Source organism: Rhamphochromis longiceps, linkage group LG15, assembly GCF_057381845.1.
Source record: "Rhamphochromis longiceps isolate RC_006_pf linkage group LG15, R_longiceps_female_GT1.1, whole genome shotgun sequence".
Taxonomy (NCBI): Eukaryota; Metazoa; Chordata; class Actinopteri; order Cichliformes; family Cichlidae; genus Rhamphochromis; species Rhamphochromis longiceps.
In genome coordinates, this window is record NC_140571.1 from 3,442,369 (window position 1) to 3,461,990 (window position 19,622).

General features: G+C 40.1%; 2 protein-coding genes across 5 annotated transcripts; one reads left to right on the top strand and one right to left on the bottom strand.

Annotated features, from left to right (window-relative positions):
• Positions 1–956: 956 nt before the first annotated feature.
• agbl5 (AGBL carboxypeptidase 5) lies at positions 957–19,599 on the top strand. Of its 3 annotated transcripts, none has more exons than XM_085381140.1 (17): positions 957–1,071; positions 1,809–2,093; positions 2,180–2,351; positions 2,485–2,651; positions 2,785–2,962; positions 3,694–3,872; positions 6,205–6,736; positions 6,922–7,091; positions 7,338–7,473; positions 8,294–8,511; positions 8,610–8,803; positions 11,001–11,180; positions 14,617–14,759; positions 14,881–14,933; positions 15,108–15,295; positions 16,813–16,946; positions 19,135–19,599. In XM_085381140.1, the coding sequence occupies exons 2-17, from the start codon at positions 1,879–1,881 to the stop codon at positions 19,183–19,185; spliced, it is 2,910 nt and encodes a 969-aa protein (XP_085237266.1). In that variant the 5' UTR covers positions 957–1,071; positions 1,809–1,878; the 3' UTR covers positions 19,186–19,599. The 3 variants fall into 3 exon arrangements, with proteins under 3 accessions (XP_085237266.1, XP_085237265.1, XP_085237267.1); XM_085381139.1 differs by lacking the exon at positions 19,135–19,599 and adding an exon at positions 17,056–17,761; XM_085381141.1 differs by lacking the exons at positions 11,001–11,180; positions 19,135–19,599 and adding an exon at positions 17,056–17,761.
• On the bottom strand, positions 18,250–19,612 carry ost4 (oligosaccharyltransferase complex subunit 4 (non-catalytic)). 2 transcript variants are annotated; one of them, XM_085381144.1, is made up of 3 exons: positions 19,607–19,612; positions 18,851–18,988; positions 18,250–18,378 (listed from the first exon to the last, which is right to left on the bottom strand). In XM_085381144.1, exon 2 carries the CDS (start codon positions 18,985–18,987, stop codon positions 18,874–18,876), a length of 114 nt encoding a protein of 37 aa, XP_085237270.1. In that variant the 5' UTR covers position 18,988; positions 19,607–19,612; the 3' UTR covers positions 18,250–18,378; positions 18,851–18,873. The 2 variants fall into 2 exon arrangements, with proteins under 2 accessions (XP_085237270.1, XP_085237271.1); XM_085381145.1 differs by having other exon boundaries at positions 18,842–18,988.
• Between the last annotated feature and the right edge of the window lie 10 nt (positions 19,613–19,622).

Consider the following 19,622-nt stretch of genomic DNA (forward strand, 5'->3'; position numbering starts at 1 on the left):
CATTAGTTATTAGCTAAGCTAACTAATAACAGAACCGTTACTGAGTGGAAAAGAAGGCTGTTATAAATAAAAACAGCCTAAGAGAATCCATTTTATTACCCCTGGCTGCAACAATTTTTTTTGTTAAAAAATAAATAAATAAATAAACAAATAAACAATTAAAGGATCAATATAAAATGTTTGAATTTGATATTTAAATATAAGCAAAATATTTGTCTATTACCTGTGGTATTACATAAAAATATTACTTTATTTCAAACGAAGCTCGTTGCTTTGAATACCATTAAGTGTTTAACTATGCATATAACTTATGCAATAAGTCTGAATTAATGAATTAATTGTTAGTTAGTGTGCTTCATTATTATAAGGTTGCTCTAAAAAGCCCCAAAAGCCTCCCGGTAGTACAAAACACTACAGCGAGAGCTCTGACAGGGACAAGAAAGACATATTTCTCCTATACTGACTTCTCTCCATTTGCTCCCTGTTAAATCCAAAATTAAATTTAAAATTTCTTCTCCTTACCTACAAAATCCTAATTAGACCCCATCATATATTAATAAGCACTATTCAGACTTTTTGTAGCTCCCCCCCCCCACACACACACACACACACATATGAGGTAAGGAGGTGGTGACCATTAACCCCAGGTCTGCTTTGTAGAACAGGCCTTTCAGGTTTGAGATATTCTGGGTGCATAATGTCACTGCAATGCTACAGCCAAATAATGCGTGAGACCTTTAAATAAAGTAAGCCTACACTAAGATTACGTTTCTTTATTGCGCTGTTTCATAAGGAAAAGAACAACAAGGTTGGTAACTTTAATTGCTGTTTTTTTTTTAAGATAAATCTACTTATATTTTGATTATATTTTTGCATGTCCACTGTAATAAGCAGACCAAATGCACAGAATGACTTTAAAACGTTTCGCCTGCAATTTGTTAGGCTAAGACACAAGGAAATTTCCAGGCAGTGTCAGTTCTCCAGAGAACCCTGAACGCAGCATACAGAGCTATGAATTGAGGGTTGAGAAGGACGGTGAAACAAAAATGGACATCGATCGAAAATAGGCTGGTAAAATTGACATTTTATATTTTCACATAAAGACGCTGATGCAGATTAGGTGTCGAGGTAGTGTGTGGACCAAAAACGTAGAATAATTAAAAAAAAAACAGATTCCTTCAGAGCAATGACTGCTAGTTCCGTTGCTAAGTTAGCCTCCGTAGCTTAGAAAGGTATGCTAGCTGTGTGGAACATTAAAGGAAGGACACTGGCTATTAGCTGTGTAATCGATTTTAGCTAGCGGTTGCTAATTTGCCTTAAATCATGTGAAATCTTTTTATGAACCGACTGTAATGCTTGCAGCCGTTAGTTCACTCCCCCTTTTTACGCTGCCCTCGATTTCTCGGTCAGCTGTTGTTGTTATTGCTTGTTGTTGATACACTGAAACGTTATTTCATCTTGTTGGAGAGACTTTCACTCGCGTTTTTGTTAATGATAAGGAAACAGTAAGCAACCAATGTACAGCAATGGCTACACGTATAAAGCTTGTAATTGTAGAAAATGTTTTGTGTTGTTGGTTGTGGCCATCGTTGTAGTTTCTGTAATGGCCTCGAGATGTCGCTGTTTAGTCTTACAATCAAAAACTAGTATTATGGTATATTACATCTGTATAAAATTCTTTGTTTATTATGTTTTTGAGAAATACGTTACATATACATAAAACCCCTGTTGTAGCCGGTTATACCTCCTTTCCCTTTTATGTTTTTGCCCAGTGTTAACATATTTTTGTAATCCTAATTTCATGACAGGTGATCTGTGTCAGAACTCTGACGGGCACTTCACAGAAAAGAAAAGTGAAAGAGTCCAGAGTTCAGAGCCATGGAGGCTCGCTTTGGGAATATTGTGTTTAGCTCCAAGTTTGACTCAGGGAACCTGGCACGTGTGGAGAAGGTGGAGAAGGGCAACTCCAGCCTTTCTTCTGACACACCTTCTAGTGGAAGCTCCTCCTCTGGGTCAAGCCTCACCCCTGATTATGAGTTCAATGTGTGGACGCAGCCAGACTGTGCCGGCACAGAGCACGAGAACGGAAACAGGTAACCAAAATTTAATTTTTCGTGCCACACCAACTTTACCACATTAGATGACTTAAAGTATCCCGTATCATGTTGTGGTTTTTCAGATCATGGTTTTACTTCAGTGTGAAGGGGGCAGCACCTGGGAAGTTACTGAAGATCAATGTGATGAACATGAACAATCAGAGGAAACTCTACAGCCAAGGCATGGCTCCTCTCGTACGCACTTTACCAGGCAAAATCCGCTGGGAAAGGATACGAGACAGACCAACATCTGAGGTAGATATTCACTCTCTGAGCCTGTCAGAGAGGATGTGGGCAACAGGACTCTGTGAGGCAGAGTACTGCCTGTCAGGCTATTATTATCCATCTATAAATATCATTCTTCTTCTTTTCTTCTGCTGCTTTTCAGATTGTAGATAACCAGTTCATCCTTTCATTCACTCACCGGCTATTGGAGGTGAGAGGGGCTACCACCTATTTCTCCTTCTGCTACCCATTCTCTTACACAGAGTGCCAGGAGATGCTGCAGCAGTTGGATCAGAGCTACCCCAGGGCTGCTCAGCTCAGTCCGACCAGGTAAAGCGCACAAAAGACACAACTATGTACACACAAATTTGGAATCTTTTCTTTGTCAAAGTACCTTAAATGTGTACAGTTCTCTAACATTTTTTTTCCTTAAACTCTTTCCTGCACTGCTCCCACTGCTTAGTACTCCAGGCACTGTGTATTATCATAGGGAGTTGCTATGCCACTCTCTAGATGGCAATAGGGTGGACCTTCTCACTGTGACCAACTGCAGCGGGATGCAGGATGAACGGGAAGCCCGTCTGCCCAAGCTGTTTCCTGACACCAACACTCCAAGACCACACCGCTTCCCTGGCAAAAGGGTATCATTTAATCATACACAAAAACAAAACAATCACTATTCTGTAAAGGTCCCCTATTATGAAAGTTAGTTTTAGACCATTATGAGATTTTTTTTAAATACATTCCCGTGTGTAAAGTATGATCTGTGAAGCAAAGTCACAATGCACATTCTTCCGAAACCGGGCACCTAGACCACCTCCAAGCAGTTAGCCTCCCCCCATGAAGAAAAGAGTAAACTAGTACATTCGCACATAATCAACCCATAGCTGCTTGTTTCTTCCTCGGTGAGTCTGATGTAGCGAGTTATAGCATGCTGCTAATATAGATGCTAAATGTAATAATGTGGATTGTCAGCAGCAATTTTCCCACCTTAGAAAGGACTGTTTTACCACAAGTAAAGAAATGATCATTTTAATTTAAACTTAACTGGCTTTTTGTTAAGCTGCATCCACACTGGAAGTGAGTTGCTCATTGTGCATTAATTTTAAGCTGAAGACTGTTCACTTGCAGAAATTCCAGGTTTTGGCTGCCTAGGTAAACCCCTAATGTATTTACTACCAGTACAAATGTCAATTATTGGTATTCTTAAAGTCGCTGAATATCCTTGACTTTCTGTGATCTCCAGTTGCCACATGGCTGTGAATCACTTCCAGTGTTTTGTAGATTGGGACCTTTAATGATAATTTATAAGACTCTGACCTTAAACAGGAACGTTCACTCTTGGTATTTGCGTGTCTGTGTGTGTTCCCAGGTGTTTTTTCTCAGCAGTCGGGTGCACCCTGGGGAGACTCCCTCATCATTTGTGTTTAACGGTTTCCTCAACTTCATCCTGAGAAGAGATGACCCACGTGCACATGCGCTGCGCAACATGTTTGTGTTCAAGCTCATTCCCATGCTGAACCCAGACGGGGTTGTCCGTGGACACTACAGGTAAGAGTTTCACATTCATCCACATCCTTAAATGAGACATGAGAGCGTTTCCTCTCAATAATAATGTGAGTAGTGTGTACCACAATTATAGTCTGGAAATGTGCTACAATGTATTGTTGTGCTACAATGTTCTTTCATTATTGTCACAAAGCAAGTTGGTTTGATGTTGAGCCTGTTAAAAGGCTACACAGCAGTTAACAGTTGCTAGTATAAGATGATTAGCTCTGTGTTTCTGCATAGGAAGTCTTACAACTGTAGACCCATATGTACTGCAAATACAATGGATATATCCTATTAAAAATAAGCATTCTGTGTGTTCAAAATCTTTGTTTTTTGGCTTCCTAATGAAATTTTGATTTGAATGGAAAGTTTGTCTGAAGACCAGGCAACCAATGGGGATATGGCACCTGATGCTACAGTGCAAATGTGTCTGAATTTTTACAATGACCATTAGTTTTTGTATTACTATGTGCATATCTTCCTCTTACTTTGCCTTCACAATAGGGCTGCACGATTAATCGTTAGAAAATCGCGATCTCGATTCATACTTATGTGCGATCTCATTTCCAAATGACAACGATTAAAACGACAACCACGATTGTACCGCATTTTGATCCGGGACGTAATCTGCATGAAAACAAGCGCTCACTCTTCCTGCTCAACAAATGACAAGGGCGGAGCCTTATACCACGTGATATAGAAGCTGTGCCGTGTGATGCTAAAATTATCAGGGGGAAAAACAACGGAGAGCACGTCAGGGATGACGAGAAAGTGACAGGAGAAAATCCGTCCCGGTCAACCACCCAAACACCAATAACGGGAACCTTATACAGCACTTTCCTATACCTGTCGAACTTCCGCAGGCACAAAGAAATTACGGAGGCTATCACTTATCACCTGACCAAAGATATGGCTCCCATCAACACTGTGCAAAACGAGGGATTTAGGAAAATGATCAACACCCTAGACAAACGCTACACAGTGCTGTCCCGCAACTATTTTTCTATTGTTGCACTACCTGCTCTATACACGCAGCGTCGAGCAACGATGGAGACGGAATTTCAAGCAGTACAACATTTTGCGGCAACAACAAAACGTGAGACATTTGTTGTTTTTATGTTTATTTATTGTTTTTATGTTCAGTCTCAACTGTTACGAAGTTGATGTGCAGTTAATAAGTGCAATAAATATTTATACTGGAAAAGAAAATCGTGAGAGAATCGTGATCTCAATTCTAAGCCAAAAAATCGTGATTCTCATTTTATGCAAAATCGTGCAGCCCTACTTCACAACATTCATTGTCAATATCAACTGAATGTCTCTGCTAACATGTGCATACATTTAAAACTTATATAAGAACTAATTTATGCATGTGTGTGGCCAATGAACCTGCTCGTTTTAGGAGAAATCAAGAAATCCAGCTGGAAAAATTAGGTTTCTTCAAGCCCTATGCAGTTATCACTCAGGGGGAAAAAAGCCCAGTGACTACGACCTACTCAGAAATTACGTGCAATTTAATGCAGGCGCATTTGCACTCAGTTAATGGAAAGCTGCCCACCTGCTATCTGCTGTAACACTGTGAAGATATGTATATGCTGACACAGGGGTGAGAGAATAAGAGACACTGGAGAGTTTTTTTCACATTCCCAGCAATAATTTAGACTACACCAATGAGAGAGCACCAAATCATGGTAGACCTAGTGGACACAAGAAGACAGAGTAAAATATCATTAAGTCATAATCTGGTTTTAGCCTGGTTCTTCTTTAATATTTTAACTTTTTTCAGTTTTGAGGTTTTATGTTTAATTATTGTGTACAGACGATAAATTGCTTGCGTTAAATAAATAAAAAAGCAATATCTTTCAAGATGTGACAACTTAAAATACAGTGATGGAAACCCTGGCTCTATTCTGGTTATGGAAACTGCATTTGGTACAAATGATAAGATTCTGGAAATCAAACTGGAAGGGAAAGTCGACCACAGCTGAGTTTAGTTTAGGCTCATCACTGCTACTAGTCATAAGGAGGTTAGAAGAGCCAGCAGAGGTGAGATGTGGTGACCTTTTTACCAGATGTCCCTGTGTCTCAGAGAATGATGCACTGAGGTGTCAGTAAATGGTGACGCTGCTTTCTTGGCATGTTAGTGGTATGCTGCCTCTTCTTTTGATTCCCAGACCTGTGTTCCTCTGTACAATCTAAACATCACCGTGTAATAATGTATAAAATAGCTCACATGTTAAATATAGCAGAGGTGAAGTGTACAAAATACTCTCTGCTGGGTTTAGACTTGTCGACAATAAAAGATTCTTTACTTTCTCTTTTTTTTTTAAAGGACGGATTCCAGGGGTGTGAACCTGAATAGACAATACTTGAACCCCAGCCCCGAGTTACACCCGTCCATCTATGCAGCCAAAACACTGTTGCTCTACCACCACACACACAACCGCTTGCACAAAACACAGCCAAGCACTCGTTCTAACGGCCCCACCCATACAGAGCCCCCAGCTGCTAAAACAAAACCTGCAAATCAGCATGAAGCACCTCCCCTCACTGCCCTCGAAGTCACCTTAAACCAACGGAACGCTGAGAAAGATGCAAATCCTGCGCAGCCAGAGGTCCCCATGATGATGGAGGAAAACACCTGGGCTACCTCAGAGGCGGAGAAGGGAGATCAGAACAGCTCATCGAGCTCCACAGAGACTGTAGTTCCAGGTGCTGGAGATTTAGCAGTACCACAGGTGGAGGAACAGGAGTCGGTGCCACCACAGGAGGGGGGTGTGGCATATTATGTCGACTTGCATGGGCACGCGTCTAAACGTGGGTGTTTCATGTATGGAAATAGCCTTCCTGATGAGAGCCAGCAGGTAATAATGAATGCATTTTATCCATTACTTTGCAGTACTTTTGCAAAATTGTCAAATAACATTCAAATTTGTTTTTTACTTTTCTTTCATTGAAATTTTTTTTTTTTTAGAAAAACATTTTCTACATTACATTTGTAATACTTTCTGTCACGTGTGTCTGAATTGCTGTGATTTTCTTGCCGCAGGTCGAGAACATGCTGTATCCAAGGCTGATCGCTGTGAATTCTGCCCACTTTGATTTTCTGGGCTGTAACTTCTCTGAGAAAAACATGTACGCACGAGACAAGAGAGATGGCCAATCTAAAGAAGGCAGCGGTCGGGTTGCCATTCACAAGGCAATAGGGCTGCTTCACAGGTCAGACATTAGATTTATGACATTGCTGCAATCTGTGTTCGGTGTAGGAAGTTTATGTAGTCATTTTTCAGGTGTTTAAAGTGTGATTTCCAGAATTTTTACTCAGTTTCGAATTAGCCATAATGACCAAGTGCAGATTTTGTGGGCCCAGTACAAATTAAGTTGCAAAAAGCCTTGGAAACACAGTAATGCTTTTGTGTTGTAATTTTATATTTTATCTTGCTTCTGCAACTGGGTACCGACCAGTTACACTCTGGAGTGCAACTATAACACAGGAAAAACCATGAATACAATCCCACCTGCCTGCCATGACAACGGAAGAGCTACCCCCCCTCCACCTCCATCCTTCCCTCCAAAATACACTCCAGAAATATTTGAGCAGGTAGGAAGCGCATATATAACACACACATGCATATCATATCATATCATATCATATTATGCTCCACTTTTCTTTGAATTATTTCCCACCCATAGACTTTACTTGGGAGGTATGTCCAAGTGTATTACCATCCCCTTCAAGCATACTTGTCACCTCACATTAGAATTTTCTATTTTCATTTTTTTTATTGATTAGTGAGAGCAACATCTCAAAGACAAGGCCTACTTGCTCTTATTTTGAAAGCACACTAACCACAGCCTGCAGCATACTGTATGTGGAACCGGTTAAGACACATGTGATGAGCTCACTGAAGCTATAGAGCAAAACGAGGGTTACCTTGACATCAAGACAATGGAGTTAGAGTTATTCGGCAGGATGAAAGACTCACTAGAGAGCAGATTATATTACTTAGATGTTGTTACAAAGTATTTGGCAAATCAAATATTTAGAAAGAGAAACTATGTTGCTAATGACCGATAAAGCACTTGTATGCACCGACCCTCCTCCTCCAACAAATAGAACCTAAATCTATGACCTAAATCAATACCATCTGGAAAGTGTAGGAAAAACATATCTGGACAGAAAAACACAGTGGAACACTGTCAGTCATTGACTGGCCTCCCCAGAACCCGGATCTATATTTGCACATTTTAATAAATCATTGCACCTGTTTCCCATTTTTCTACAAAATATAAAGAAATGAGATGTGTCTCAAGACAGTACTGTACACCTACCCTGACATGTTAAAGAAATTTGGCAATTTATGTAAACAAAGTGTGCCCATCTATATCAGTTCTGAAATAAATTTGGGTGATGCCATCAGGTGGGGCGTGCTGTGGCGATCTCTGCCCTGGACATGGCAGAGTGTAACCCTTGGCCGCGACTGGTGCTTTCTGAGCACACCTGTCTGACAAATCTGCGAGCCTGGATCCTCAAGCACGTCCGCAACACCAAAGGACTGAACACTCACATCCATGCCAACCCTCCCCCACGAATACACCACAATGGCAGCAAGGTGTCACCACCAAAGAGCTTTAACAAGTGAGTTCCCACACATTTTTTTAACTTGGATGCCTTTAGTTTGTCCAAAGATAACAGCTGGGTCATGGATTTCTGTGATTTCTTCATTTTCCTACTAGCTGTCTGTCTGGATCTGCATCGGAGAACACCTTCAGCCGCGTCCGCTGCAACAGCCAAAGTAGCAGCAGCCAAACACCCTCGCCGAAGATGCACAATTCCCCAAGTTTTACTTTCGGGTGCCCCCCACCCCGAACTCATACACAGCACAACAGCAGCGGACGTGGAGGCAACAAAACACTCGGGCCAGTCAGAGGTAAGTTGAATTCCCAACTATCTGCCTGTGCTGTGGCTGCCTTTTTTTTTTTTTTTTTTTCTTAAGTCACATCTCCTTTAGTGGTCCTCTGCTCCACTCTCTCTCTCTCTGTATCACAAATCCTCTCTTGTGGTCTCTCTCTTTCTCATTTTCTTCTCTTTCCCTTTCTTCAACCTCTTGTTCGTTGCTGTTGGAGCTGTTCAGAAAGGCTGGCTGATGTGTTATTGTCTGCGTGAATGTTAGTTTCTGGTTTGCTGCGCGTGACGTGAAACTGGCAGCAAGGTTTGGGATGAGCTTGGTGTCCTGGATGTTAACGACCTGTAACATCCCCCACATTACCCCCGCATGACCTTTGCATGACCCCTTTTCCTGCTGCTGTGTCCTTACCCTAAAGAAATTTTTCTCACAGTATGGATAATACAGTATTCTAACATGATGTTTAGAGTTAGTTAGAGTTATCAAGTTTCTTTTCTCCTTTTAAAGAAATATGATGAGTGCAGAATAGACACGCGTCCCTGTCTCAATAACACATGTACCAGGGTTTCCACCAGTGTATAAAGGGTTTGCACGTGACATCATGGGCATGTCGAGCTGTCCGCTATATTGGACGTGATAAGCATCACTACTTTTTTGGCTCCTCACAATGCCTGTATTCTGCTACATCAGGGGTGGGCAACTCCAGGCCCCGAGGGCTGGTGTCCTGCAGGTTTTAGATCTCACCCTGGGTCAGCACACCTGAATCAAATGATTAGTTCATTACCAGGCCTCTGGAGAACCTAAAGACATGTTGAGGAGGTCATTTAGCCATTTAAATCAGCTGTGTTGGATCAAGGACACATCTAAAACCTGCAGGACACCGGCCCTCGAGGCCTGGAGTTGCCCACCCCTGTGCTACATGGTTGGGTGCAGCAATCATCAGAGACAGAAAAAAAATCTTTTTAACCGCTTTCCTGTTGTTTCAGATAGAAGAATATGAAAATAAAGTTGGCAGATAAAGGCATCAGATAAACAATTTAACAATTATAAGTTAATTACATTTTTAACCTCCTAAGACCCCAACTCTTTCGTGGCATGTATTTTTAATTTCTCCTTGCTATTTGGGCTGATTGGGACCTGATGAATGTAAAAACAAAGAATTACATTTTTTTGTTTTTTACCTGATTTTTGTCTCTGAGAAAAAGGAGATCCACAATTATTAAAGGGCATTAAAGAACCTGGCAAATGTTATGACTTTATTCTGTTTTACTTACTCTGCTCATATTCATCCATTTCGGTCCATTAATCACTGTAAGATATATCCTTCATCACTTTATTTCAATAGAGTTGAATATGTTTTGGTGTTCTCCAGCTTGTATATGCATGCATGCTTTTAGGTCTGTTCAATATAATGATATATGTCGGATGACGATATAAAAACATCTATCGTTTCATTTTACGCTATCGTTTGTTTCGTGGTGTCACAAAATAAACTGTTTACGGCAATGTTTTTTCATCGTTTTGATGGTCACTGTAGTGGCTATATTAATTTCTTTACGTTCCCTCTTTCTCTTACATTTAAAATAACCACACTACAGATGGATAAGCAACTTTTTTTATGCGTTGTCGTTAGCGGCAATGACGGTAAACCCAGCTTGTGGCTCCGCTGTCTGCTTGTTTATTTTTCCACATTAACCTTTCACAATAAAGCTGAAGATCTGTTGAGATTTTTCAAAATAAACTGAAATGATGACAAACAGAAGGACCAGTCAAAACAAATCGAGGACCTTATTCCTAAACGAGGGGCTACCTCTGTAGCATGGACATGGTTTGGTTATGAAAAGTCTGACACGGACCAGAAAACTGTACTACAGAATTTACAGAAAATGTAAAATATTTGTGACATATATCGTTGTCGGGACGATAAAGGTCTTATATCGGGATATGAGATTTTGGTTATATCGCACCTACATGCTTTTTACTTTCTCTTCATGCTGGAAGTGTGAAAAAAGATATAGCGATTGTCTTCCTTTTCTCTTTCCTGGCAGAAACCCTGTGTACCAAAAGAATTTCAGTTTGCTTTCATGAGTTTTTTTGCATTTACTTTGCGTTACCTGTAATGACTTTGTTCTCAGTGCATGCAGGGTAGTTTCAGCCACTTTGTGTATCCCTACGGTCCCTGCACGTCTCTGAGCAGGTGTATGTGTCTCCCTCTCTGTAGACACTAAGCCCCAGGAGAAGAGACGCCCCCCCCATCACCACCGCTTCATCCTCCGGTCTCCCAGCAACAGCCACACACCCGCTCGTCCCCCACTCTCACCCCCTTCCTCCTCGTCCTCCTCATCTTCCTCAGTGTGTGCAGCAGGCTCCTGTCCCCTCCCGGCCTCCGTCAGTATGACAGGTCTGTACTCCCTCCAGCCCCCCAGCCTCTCCACCTTGCTCCCATCCCTGCAGGCCCTGCCCCGCCCTGGGCTGCTCTCCAAACTGAGTCCCCTGCTCCTTCAGAGCTTACCGCCGGCCGCCAGCAGTCCAACTGGGCCCACCCCGGACTGAATCTGACTTAAACCATGAAACACTGGGCACATGTCCTTGTGCGAGATGATTGAGTGAGATTGTCTTTTCAGAAACCAGCCTGGTAGTCCATGTAGGTCAAAGCGTGCGTGCAAAACATCACTGGTGCTAGTAAATAATTTTTTTTCTTTCTGCACAGTAATTACATGTCTACAGTTTTAGCACCTTAAGGTAAATAACACTTTCACTTGAGAGCGAATGTGTTCCTCAGATCTCAGCTATGACTGAAATGCTTTTTCTCACCGACCTTGAATCAAGTGCTGGTTGCCGCACTGTCCTCTGGCTCTTTGATAAACATAGCAGACTGGTTAGTAAATGGGGATATTTGCTTGGGTACCTAATATCTGCTGTCCTATAAGACGTTCAGAGCACACAGTAGATGTTATCCGTAGACCTCATAATATTATAATATGGATCCAGACGAAGCTTTTTCTGTATACAATAATAAGCTAAAGCTAATTACCACGTTACTCTGCTCACCATTTGAAAGTAGCCGGGAGATTTTCTTCTTTATTCGCACAGTTGCTTTTGTGATGCGTTTAATGTTTGAATTATTTATTGGTTTTATTTGACTTTTGAGACATATTTTTATAGACTGAACACAGTCAGACTTTATTTTCTTTAAAAGCCTTCCAAAGCACCCTCTGATCTGTTCTGTTGTCTTTGGGTTTCACTTTAATGTTGATTTGTAAAACGATGTCACAAGTCGATCACATTATACTGTCATTTGAGGCTAAACATTTAAATAGCTTTTTTTAATTTCTTATGATTCAAAGTGACATTCAAAGGTTTGCTTTTAGATTTTTGTACACAAGTCAGTTTTTCATTATCTAAATACCATTAAAAATAAATAAAAACAAAAACCTGCATCATTCCAATGTCGGACCAACATTGGTCATGACGTTATAATCACAGCATAGCCTACTGCCAGAAACTGTGTACCCTCATTAGCTTAAGTCCTTAAGGGGCACCCACACAGGAAACGTTGTGCGGCTCATTCGTTGGCATTTACCATCCTCATACATCAGTAAACAGCATCCTTCCCTCTCATTGGTGATAGCTACAATTTCTCTGATTATCGTTGACTTTGGTCACCATGTCACTCACTTCCTGTGTGGAGACCTCATTATGGATTTTGCAATCTTGTAGCTGCTTTGGGATAACTACGGTTGATTTGTGGGGCTATTTGCCAGCAAGTAGTATTATATGAAAAGAATGAGTTTAGCTTATAACCAGTTTGACTGGCAGGTGTTTATTGTTTTTTTAATATGACACTAACACTGGTCTGGTGTAAATATGGTGAAGACTTTTTGTTTGTTTATGTATTATATGTTTCCTTAAACCGATGAAGATAATATTTATCCTAATTTGTTCAAGCAGATAGACATGTTCCTTGTGTAAATCGATCGTGGCAGGTGTGTAGTAGGCTGTCGACGGCTAGAGTTAATATATCTTGTGGTAAGCAGTCATGAGAAGCTGCCATGTTGTCTAAGATTTTACTCATCTATTGTGGAATTATAGTAACTTGTCTGTAATTCGTTTTTTGCGTGCTGTTATCCAAGTACTTGATGATGGTCTGTGTTTTAGGACCGGCCGTTTATGTTGCACTGAACATGCAGAAGTGAATTATTATTTATTTATTTTTTCTTCTTTTTTAGAAGGAGCAAACAAACCAGACCATTAAGGGATCAAAATAGCTTTCAGAATATCTGGCCTTTGCTCACTGTAGCTACTGTCTGATCCAGTGCTGTTACACATTGTAGTTAAGCTGTGCCTTGCTTTGTTGTAAGCAGTAGGTTTTGAAGGTCCTGCTCCTATTGTGATCTTATAGGGTATATATCCTTCTTCTTCATCTGTCTTTCATATTCAGTGTGACTTGCCTAAGTTGCAGTGATCTCACAACATAAATTTCTTGCGAATTCAAGCGTTGTTAAGCCAAATAAAAAGCTCTTGTAGAAACAGTCCTTAATACTCACGCTGGGCTCAGACTACATGATACTTCAGTCTGTCGCAGTGGTCGATGTGTCAGGTGGTTAAGAGTTATAAAATCTTGTTCATCTCTTCTTTCACAATCAGTGTGATATCATTGGAGGTACAGTTGATTTTAAATAAGAGTGTCAACAGAACAGCAAACAAAGGAGTGTCTATGACGCTGGCTATCTTGTGTTACTGCTTCTCACACTTCTTCCTAACTATACTGGAACATCATTCTCTCTTTTGTAATGTATGCAATAGTACACCTACCTTATATGCTAGCCCTTTTGTTGGCACATAGCTTTTTTTTTGTCTATCATGACACCCTATTGGCATGCGTTACTCTCATTTTTGTTCCCAACCTCCAATCGATGCTTTACGTGACTCAGATCTGACCAGCCTGGTATCGTATAGTCTGAACACGGCATTAGCTTCAAATGTCAGCTCTCTTAAGTTAGAGAAGCTCAGAAAACCCTGCAAATCTGATGGTTGTCTTGTGCTTACTGGACAGTAGTCTCATCTAATATTACTGTACTAAAGGTTTTAGTGTAGCCTCAGCTCAGTGGAGTTACGATCTATCAGTTTAGATCAGTGCCCTGCTAAATGGTGAAGGAGTGTTCTGTAGTTGTTGTTTTTTTCCTGCTTTCTCACTGTGAGCTATGATGTTCTGTGTCCCAGTTGTTTCAGCCTTAAAGCGTCTACGTCTTCATTGAAAATGACGAACTCAGCTTTAGGTGAAAACACTGTATGCATAGTCACATTCTCAGTAGGTCTTTCGGCTTTATACTCCTTATGAGAATTGTGCCGTTTCCTTCAATGTGGTGCTAACCTTCTATACCAGACTACAGTTATGTGTTTGTCCTTGTAACGTCTCTACAATTGTCACCTTTCTTGAATGTGCCGCTGTCTTTTAGCGCCTCTCTGTTTAACCTCTGGAATAAAAACTATCCGTTTGTCAAGCAGCTACAGAGTGTGGGTCCTTTTGCTCTCTTTTGACTCTGATTGTGATCTTTATTTTTCAACTTTCACGTCAAGGAAAAGATCAACACCAAAACTCTCACCACTTAAACTTAGTTAGGAGTATATGTAGATTATGAGATATTACAGGACATTCAGTTATTTCAACATATTTGGTTTTTGCCAGCATAATTGTGATACTTTAAACATACACACACTAAATGGCTTAAATCTTAAGTTTTATAAATCAGATACTTAGTGTTTCATCTTCCACTCTTTGTTTCTCCTTTCTTCTCTTTGTTCTGTTTATTTATGTGTCTTCATGTGGTTGACAGGCATTAGCTGCCCGGACCTTGAGACTGGTGGACCCAGTTCTGCGGTCTGGTCCAGAATGCCTCTACCTGTACATCCTGGGCACATAGGGAGAGGGTGCCGAACTCTTACAATCACTCATCCTCCCACAGAAGCTGGTAGAGAGGTTAGGTTACCTTGCTGGCTCACTCACTGAGCAAATTCACATTTCCATTATTAACACTTTGTCCCGTATTAATATACACTTAGACTATGATGTGTTGTTGTAATGTCTCCATGTGTCACAGACTGCTAAAGACCAGGGGCCTGAACACATCCTTTCCTCCATCAAATTTAGCAAGTAAGCCCTATCTTTTTTCTTTTTTTTTTTGCATTGTAATAATTTGAATCCAAAACAGTCAACAAAGGCTGGGATCTGAAAAATGAAATGAAAACCACACTGGAAACCCCTTCTTCATGCTGATATTTTCTTTCTTGAATAGCGAAAATGTTAACCTCTCTGTCGCCTGCCCAGGTGTGAGCTGCAGCCCCACGTCAGCCGCATTCCCATCCGAAGGATGGGGTCGACTGACGCACCTCCCAAACACAACAATAAAGCATCTCCATCTAGCAATAACCCACCAGGAGGTAAAGAGGTGTCTGCTACCATGAAGGTGTGGAAGCTGCTCAGACCTGGCCTCCACAGACACCTGTCATTGTCAGGCATGTACACCTGCTTGTTGCTCTGGGCTGTTTATGACATAGATTACAGAGATGAGCTGACCAATGATCAGTTAAAAATGGGGATAAGTGACATGAAGGCATCTCATAAAAGTATGTTTTACTTGATATTAAAGGAGAATCGTTTCTAAAACAACAACATAGAACTCATGATTGTGCTTATTTGTGCATCTGACCACAGTGTGCATGAAATGTAATGAGATAACTTTGAATGACATCCAGAGAATTTTCAGATACCACTTTTGAAGCTCAGATCTGTACATCCATATAAAGGACACACATTCAGGATCCCCAAGTGGTAGAATGACTTCAGTCACCCCCTGATTTTGACACTGGCTAATATGAGGTGGACATTTCTGATTTTAAGTGAAATATTTCAACAGCTGTTTTTGGTGCAGTCATACATTTCCCCCTTCTAATTACTATGGTGTTTGCCACCTGGCTTTGATCCGCAGATGTAGAAGTTACTTTAGTGGTAATTAGCATATGTTAGCATAGTGATGCTTCAGAGTGGACCTATTAGGCACATTAGCTTAATGTTTTTATTCTTGAGCTCTGCTACAAGTTTTGAATGATACACATGCTTATTTTAGTGACACCTTGACACAGTCCCTCAGGTTATCCACCATCTTAAACAACATGTTTTACCGCTACAGTGCCGAATGCTTGTAATAAATATAAGTAAAACTTTCTCTGAGGCCCATGTATGTAAGAGTGATATATATATGAGAATGGAAAAATATATAATTTATGATGGTCAACCCAGGCACATAGCTCTGGCTCTGAGCAAGAAAGCCCTACCCACTTGCTGCTCAGATCTTTTGTTTGCAATCAGCAGCCAGTCAGAAGAAAGTCAGCTTAAGGAAGGGGCGTGAGCTGATTTCTGTGATGTAGTGAACTGAAGAGCTGCGCCAAGGCCCAGCATGACATAAATAAAGATTAATTTCAGCTTCAAAACTTTGGAATATGGAGCTGAACTGAGTGTAACTGGTCTTGTTTAATCCAGGGAACACGCTATCTGTGACCATACACTGCAATCCCCTCTCATTCACATCAACCAGACACAAGAGTCTTCCTGTTAAAGGGGAGTTTTTCCTTCCCACTGTCGCCTAAGTGCTTGCTCATAGGGGGTCATATGATTGTTGGGTTTTTCTCTGTATCTATTATTGTACAATCTACTGTACAATATAAAGCGTCTTGAGGCGACTGTTGTTGTGATTTGGCGCTGTATAAATAAAATTGAATTGAAAAGAGTAAAAATAAACAGATGGAACCCAGCAGTCTTTAGACTCAGAAATGGACTTTAATAAACTGCCTCCTGCTGGAGCATTTTATTACTGCACTACATAATTTTGTGTCCACTAAAATGTAACAATTTCTGAAGTACTGGTCCTTAAATCCACAATGTCACCATCAAGTTTTACTTAATACTCCCATTTCCCTTATTACAGTGGACATCTCACATATTCTTTGCTTCCCTCTGTTATTCCATTCTGCAGGTGTATCTGAGAAAGAAGCTGCCATACAGCTGGCCTCTAAAGCTTTAATGAAGAAAAGCACAGACAGAAGTATCACGTGCAAAGAAAGTGCTATCATAGAAAGTGCAGCAGAGGACATGGGAACACAACAACAGGTGAAAACCGATGTGCACACTTCTTGTTGTTAATGTACATTTAGATTGAAGCTATAATTTAATATGAATAACTAAAAGATGACTAGGCTGTGTGATGTTGTCTTTAAAGGCGGAGGAAACTCCAGTGACTGTGCCTGACACTGTGAACATGTGTGAGACAGTAACCCTGTGTGGAGAAGCCTAGGAAACCGACAGCCTAAAAATATCATATTGAGCAATTGAATACTTCAAAATGTGAGAGGGGCTTGTCACCAGTGGAGGATTGGTTGGGGCATGATGATGTGCAATATAAATAAATTTTTTTATGTTTAATCGTATTGTTTTTAGCCTTTTTGGGCAACATTTAGAACCTAGAATTACCTGTTACAACTACTGAGCAGCTTTTGTTTTTACTGGAATAGCTGAAGGTTAAGTGCCTTGCTCTATGACATTACATTAGCAGCTGTATTGGGGGAGTGGTTCAATCTTTTCAAATTTTTCCAGCTGCTCAAGAATGCAGACTTGAAACATCCTTGAACATTTCAGCTACCATAATTGTACCTCACATTTCCTGTTTTTGTGATTTAAGTTGCATTTTTCTGGTCCTTCCTGCTCCCCTCAGATACCGACCAATACTGTTATGCACTGCTAAATATTTTATTAGGCAGCCACTTGTACAATTACAGGGAAGGGCTGATTTTTATTTAGACTCATAAGCACAATAGCAACTTTATAATCTCATTATCTCTATTGTGGATGTTTAACAAATGTGAGATGAGTGTATTTATTCCACTTTTGTGATTTGCACATACTGTTTATAAAATGGTTTTCACCTACTTGGCCTTTTTTTTTTTTTTTTTTTAGTTTTTGTGATTCTACTCACCATAAAAGTAAATGTCACATTATAAAATCCTCCTGCGTGCAGGTTTAAAATAATGTATTATGTGTATAAGAAACCAAAATTGCTGAAGCTAAAACAAGCTTTGTGTGAGGCTTATGGAAGTCGAGGGTTAAGTTAATGCTGCAAAATGCACTCAGTGAGGTTAATGAAGGAAACGTGATGCATCCAAATGGAGTGAACACCTAAATAGTAACCCGTTTGTACTGAATTAACTTTTAACTTTTCTTCCTTTTATATGTACATGTGTATATTTATTCATATAGCGTTCGTGTTTTGGGTTTTTTTGCAAAGATTGTGATGAACAAAACTGTGTTTAAATTTGGAAGTATAAATAACCTGCAATAAACTCCATGTATTTTAAAGTTGCATAACAAATGTTTACATGTGTACAGAGCAGGTGAAAAAATTCAAAGACTGTAGAAATTCAAATTCAAACATGTTTATTAGAAAAAGAAAAAAGATCCTTGTGCAAACAGAAATTACACCTCTTAGAAAGAGGAGATGACGAGGGGGATGATGTAATCAAGGTGGTGGTTTTGACATCCATCTCGTCTGTGGGGAGGAAAAGAAAGCCTCAGTCGTTTCACAGTTGTTAAACCTTAAAATCCTGTTTGTTTGTAATTATTCCTCCAGATTTTTAGTAGTGCTCAGTGATCAGCCATGAACTAGGATGGAACAAATTAACTCTATATATGTAGCCCAATAACCTTTATTTCTGTGCATTTTCCTTTATTAATGACACTTACTGAAAACTGTAGAAGAGACTTTTCTTCAATAATAGAATAATGTAGCACTGGCAGCACCAAAATTATACTAACTAAATGTAAAAGCTGCCATACTATAAAACAGTTATAGATGGATTTGAGTCATGTTTTTTAATACATGGGGGTATACATAATAGAAACACAATAAAAAGAAAAACTGAAAGAACCTGCTTTTGTCCAATTTGTTATTTTATGATGATCAACATCAGAAATGACAATGTTAAAAGAAAAAAACGCAAACAGTGTCTGACCTCACTGACCTCTGCAGTCATACTGTACAACTCTACTCCTGCTTCTTGGGGTTATTCACAGCAACGTAGTGGTATAACACCACTAGCAGGAACAAGGAGACGCCAAGCATGTTGGCAAATATGGCCAGCTGCACGTCTGTCACCATTCTGCAAAAGGACACAGAGGCAAGATTAGGCAGGTGCTGGGGTGAAGAAAAAGTGTGTTACATCAGTGGGTAGTAGGAGAAGAGGCATTTTCAAAAGGTTAAAATAAAGTCATGTTTATTTTGTATATTCTGTGCTTATTTTTACAGCTTTGGCAGATATCTGAATGCATTTCAGGACCTTTCACCAGTTTCAAATAAATGTCATTCTCTTTCACTAGCGACTTGAAGGTAAGGCATGACAATTATGTCACAAATTAACACAAAGTTGGGAAAAAATGAAATAGTAGCGAGATCATGCACAACTTCATGTAATGTTACAATTAAGTGCCGACATTTTGCACGTTGCCGCAGTTTGCATATTAGGATTTTTATGTGAATCAACAGAGTGATAATAACAGATAGGAGTGATCGGATAGTTTCAAAATAATCCGCCAAATTATCATATTTTAGTAAAATTTCTAAGTGGACAATCAACGTAGCTTTAGCGATGCTAAGCATGCTAACTACTAACACCCCCACGAACTGAACTAAGTAAAATAAGTAACGTTTCATATTATATTTCAGCAAAATTACAAATTTTATCCAAGTGCAATCACGTTTACCAAATGTTATCACTCACATTTTCTGTTAAATTG

Coding starts and splice junctions, on each gene's coding strand:
- agbl5 (XM_085381139.1), top strand. CDS start 1,879: ATGGAGGCTCGCTTTGGGAATATTGTGTTTAGCTCCAAGTTTGACTCA. Junction 2,094..2,179: donor GAGCACGAGAACGGAAACAG/GTAACCAAAATT, acceptor GTGGTTTTTCAG/ATCATGGTTTTACTTCAGTG. Junction 11,181..14,616: donor GGCCTCCGTCAGTATGACAG/GTCTGTACTCCC, acceptor TGTGGTTGACAG/GCATTAGCTGCCCGGACCTT.
- ost4 (XM_085381144.1), bottom strand. CDS start 18,987: ATGGTGACAGACGTGCAGCTGGCCATATTTGCCAACATGCTTGGCGTC.